We start from the raw sequence: 4,164 nt of genomic DNA on the forward strand, positions 1-4,164 counted from the left end.
CAATTTTTGTAGCGGTTGGGGTGTGGTTAACCTGCTAAGTAGGGGTCTCTGCAAAACAGAACCGGAGGGGGGGTTGTATCCCGCGGCAACTCCGGTATGAGAGTAAGAAATGAGCTTTCTTGAAGAAGAAGAAGAAGAAGAAGAAGAAGAGGGAAGAAGGAGCTATTCAAAATGTATGTGAGGGTGTGTGTATAGGTGTGTAGCAGTCAAATGTTTTTCAACCCCTAAAACCCTCTTTTTGGGGCCTTTTATAGGTCCCAAGATTTAGGGATTTTGGTGTTTGTACCTCTTCATCCTGGTCTTTGATCATTTTTGGTTGGTGATTGGTTGGACGGTTCAGATGGACTGTGTGGTCAGGTGTCCTTTCTCCATCAGAGTTGTCTTGGGATGTTTACCAATGGACGGCTGAGATGCCATTGTTCCATTTTGGGTAACATGAGACAGTTGACTCTTTTGTCCTGTGTCATGTGGCACCGGGGAACATCCCGGCTTGGGCCTGGGGTGTTATCTCTCTTGGGACTCTGTTCTTTTATTTGGGTCTGGTTACTTCTGGCCTATCAATATCTTTCTGAATATGAAAGTAAGCACTTGTCCTCTTTATAAAGTCACAAAGTTGATGAAAATATAAATGATAGTAGTGGCAGCCCGCCCAAATTAACAACCAGATCAAAAGATAAAAAAAACACATGTATCTCATAATCCAAGTCATACCAGACAATAAACATGGTTTTTTCTAATCAAGTTTCTTCATCATTTCTTACCATTCTTTTCATATCGTTGTTCATTTTTCATTCTGATGCTGCTCCCAACAACTATACTAGAGTTAATGTGTCTCTCTACTTTGAATCGCTGTGTCCTTTCTGTGGAAATTTCATCGTAAATCAGCTCGGACTAGTCTTTGAAACAGATCTCATTTCCATTGTCAATCTCAGGTTGATTCCCTGGGGTAATGCTCGTCGCATTACCAACAGCAGTTGGACATGCCAGGTACCTGCCACCGCAAAAAAATTATTATAATTCTTCATCTTCATTATGTGCAAGTATAATTACTGTGCTTATTACTGTGCTTGTTTTTGTTTCTTCATGTATGGACAATAAAATTAAGCATGGCCCAGATGAGTGTCTGATTAATACAGTGGAAGCATGTGCTGTTCATCTCTGGTCTGATCCGGTAAATCAGCAATGTTTTTCTGTGTGTATGTATGTGTGTGTGATATATTAGACAGTCACTAATTAGAAGCACTTAGTTATTATTTTCTTGCAAAGAAAGTGCATTTCAAGTTGATTCAGTGCATAGAGCGACTGTCATTGTCTGGAAAACAAAATTTGTGGCCATCTTGCTTGGGGGAACAGCATTTGAATCAAGCACTTATGAATCATTGCTATAATTCTACAACTGGAAATAATGTTAGTATTTTTGCAATGTCAGCAGTGAAAATGCAAATATATATCTAAACTGCCCTTCGGATAAGCATAACTAATGCAATCACGATTGTCATTTTTTATTGATCCTTCTAAATGCAGGTACAACTACAAGCTGCATACGAAACTGAGCATCTTCAACCGCCTCATAGATTTGTACCATGGGTGATTGTTAATAATAAAACTCTAGAACAGGTCAGTATTCATTATCCACCCGCTTTTTATCGTTCTGTCCTTTTGTTTGTGCGTCTCACTTAGCAGTTAAAACAAATTCTTTATATATTTGCAGGATTACCAGAACTACGTCACTCATATCTGCAAGGCGTATACTGGCCCTAACAGACCTGGAGCTTGCAGTCGGACACCTGAGATCATCCCGTCAAATATTGATACTCCGGTCCCTCAAGTTTGTTATGCAAGGAAGACTGGTAACTCATCCGCACCGGGAGAGGAAAAAGCAGGGTCAGCAAAAAAATTATGGAGAAAAACTAAGACTTGGTTTATGTCATGAATTCACAAAAACTGATATAATAAACCTGATGCTAATATAATCACACTCACTGAGTATGGTATGCAATTCGCTCGTAATAGTATTGAACACTTATGTTATAGTACAAACAATTTTTTTACTAAAAGATATATTAAGCATTAAGTGTTGGGAGTAATCTCAAACTAGTATATTCAAGTGTTTGTCTTGTGTCTGTTGCAGTGTCTGTGTACGTGACTTGGTCACGCTAGTTTGTAGGAGTCTTTGCAGGAGTTTTGAATAAGTTAGTCGTGGAGTCATAGTAGGAGTAGTGATCCTACTATCTAGTTTCCTTTCTGTTGTATGCTTTCTATTTATGTTCTGTTTCATCTGATTAATAAAAGTACGACACATTGACATAGAGTTTGTTCTCTCAGTTTCAAATTAAACACCTATATACATATTATATATATATATGTTTTATGCAACATTGGTATCAGAGCAACCAGGTCACGAGGAGATAATCGAAGATGTCGAGTGTGGATGCGAACAAATTGAAAGGGGGGTCATATGGGTTAAGTTACCCCATGTTGGACAGGAGTAACTACACCTCTTGGTCCCTCAAAATGAAGGTCGTTATACAAGCCCAAGGTGAATGGCGTGCTATTGATCCAATCGATCCGAAAGTAGCGGTCGAGGATAAACTGGACAAGGTTGTGTTGGCAATGATCTACCAAGGAATCCCAGAAGATGTGCTATTATCGATTGCAGACAAGATAACTGCAAAGGCAACGTGGGATGCCCTTAAAATTCTGCGTCAACGAGCAGATCAGGTGAAGGTAGCCAGAATTCAAACCTTAAAGACGGAATTCGAGGCCACAAGTATGAAGGAGTCTGATCAACTCGATGATTTTTACATGAAGCTCAATGGTCTGGTAATAAACATCAGAGCTCTAGGGGAGGAGGTAAATGAATCGTATGTGGTGAAAAAATTATTACATGTTATACCTACAAAGTTTCTGCAGATCACGTCAACAATGGAACAGTTTGGAAATCTTGACTCTGTGTCTGTGGAAGATGCTGTTGGTGCACTTAAGGCGTATGATAAAAGAATTAAGGGAAAGAACGAAACAAATGACAGCAAATTAATGCTCACTGAAGAGGAATGGCATAAAAAGGAGAACACTGAAGGAAAATTACTCTTGACAAGAGAAGAGTGGATGAAGCGTAAATCAGGTGAAGGACAATCATTCACTGTTAAAGCTCAAGATAAAAGTCGAGTCAGATGTTTCAATTGCAGTGCATATGGGCATTTCGCGATTGAATGTAAAAAGCCCAGGCGTAGTAGAGAGCAGAAACAAGAATCGAATCTGACAAAAATGGAGGATGATGGGCCAGCACTACTATTGGAAAAGTTTGAGAAAATAGAGCCAAAGATACTGTTACTAGATGAGGGTGATGTTAAGCCAAATTTATCAATAAAGGTGGAAGAAAAGGTACAAGATTCAAATGTATGGTACTTGGATAATGGCGCTAGCAACCATATGACGGGACAGAAATTCAAGTTTAGGGAACTCGATGAAAGCATCACTGGACGAGTGAAATTTGGGGATGATTCCAAGGTTGACATTCAAGGAAGAGGCACAATAGCCCTAATGTGCAAGGATGGACGAGCAAGATTGTTCAACGAGGTATACTTTATTCCTAATCTTCGCAATAATATCATAAGTGTTGGTTAATTAATGGAAGAGGGCAACAAGGTGGTGATTAAAGGAGAATTTATGTGGGTCTTTGATAAGGAGGAGAAATTGTTGATGAAAATTAAGAAATCTCATAATCGATTATACAAAATTCTAATTGAAACTGAGAATCAGAGTTGTTTGATGTCAAAACTGGAAAACACCTCTAAACTATGGCATGCACGCATGGGTCATGTGAATTATAAAGCCTTAATCATGATGTGCAAGAACGAGATGGCGAGAGGACTACCAATATTGTGCAACCGAAAGATTTGTGCAATGGCTGTTTATTGTCAAAGCAAGCAAGGAAGCATGTGCCAAAGAAGTCAAGTTTTACTGCAAAGAAAGTTTTGGAACTTATACATGTTGATTTATGTGGCCCAATAACACCTGAAACTGCCTCCGGAAATAGGTACATTATGTTGCTGGTAGACGATTTCAGCCGGGTGATGTGGGTATACATGCTCAGGAACAAGGGTGAAGCATTCAGAGCATTTAAAAAATTCAAGGTTTTGGTTGAGAATGGAGAAAATCAGA

General features: G+C 39.2%; 1 protein-coding gene across 2 annotated transcripts; it reads left to right on the forward strand.

Annotated features, from left to right (window-relative positions):
* Positions 1-615: 615 nt before the first annotated feature.
* On the forward strand, positions 616-2,311 carry LOC141724609 (gamma-interferon-responsive lysosomal thiol protein-like). 2 transcript variants are annotated; one of them, XM_074526821.1, is made up of 5 exons: positions 616-987; positions 1,106-1,171; positions 1,267-1,407; positions 1,525-1,617; positions 1,712-2,311. In XM_074526821.1, exons 1-5 carry the CDS (start codon positions 724-726, stop codon positions 1,931-1,933), a joined length of 786 nt encoding a protein of 261 aa, XP_074382922.1. In that variant the 5' UTR covers positions 616-723; the 3' UTR covers positions 1,934-2,311. The 2 variants fall into 2 exon arrangements, with proteins under 2 accessions (XP_074382922.1, XP_074382923.1); XM_074526822.1 differs by lacking the exon at positions 1,267-1,407 and having other exon boundaries at positions 617-987.
* The last annotated feature ends 1,853 nt before the right edge of the window (positions 2,312-4,164 follow it).

This window comes from Apium graveolens, chromosome 5, assembly GCF_009905375.1.
Source record: "Apium graveolens cultivar Ventura chromosome 5, ASM990537v1, whole genome shotgun sequence".
NCBI classification, from domain to species: Eukaryota; Viridiplantae; Streptophyta; class Magnoliopsida; order Apiales; family Apiaceae; genus Apium; species Apium graveolens.

Excerpts from the sequence above, each read along its gene's own strand:
- LOC141724609 (XM_074526821.1), top strand. The coding sequence starts at position 724 with ATGGTTTTTTCTAATCAAGTTTCTTCATCATTTCTTACCATTCTTTTC. Across the intron at positions 988-1,105 it reads ACAGCAGTTGGACATGCCAG|CATGGCCCAGATGAGTGTCT; the intron begins GTACCTGCCACC and ends AATAAAATTAAG. Across the intron at positions 1,618-1,711 it reads ATAATAAAACTCTAGAACAG|GATTACCAGAACTACGTCAC; the intron begins GTCAGTATTCAT and ends ATATATTTGCAG.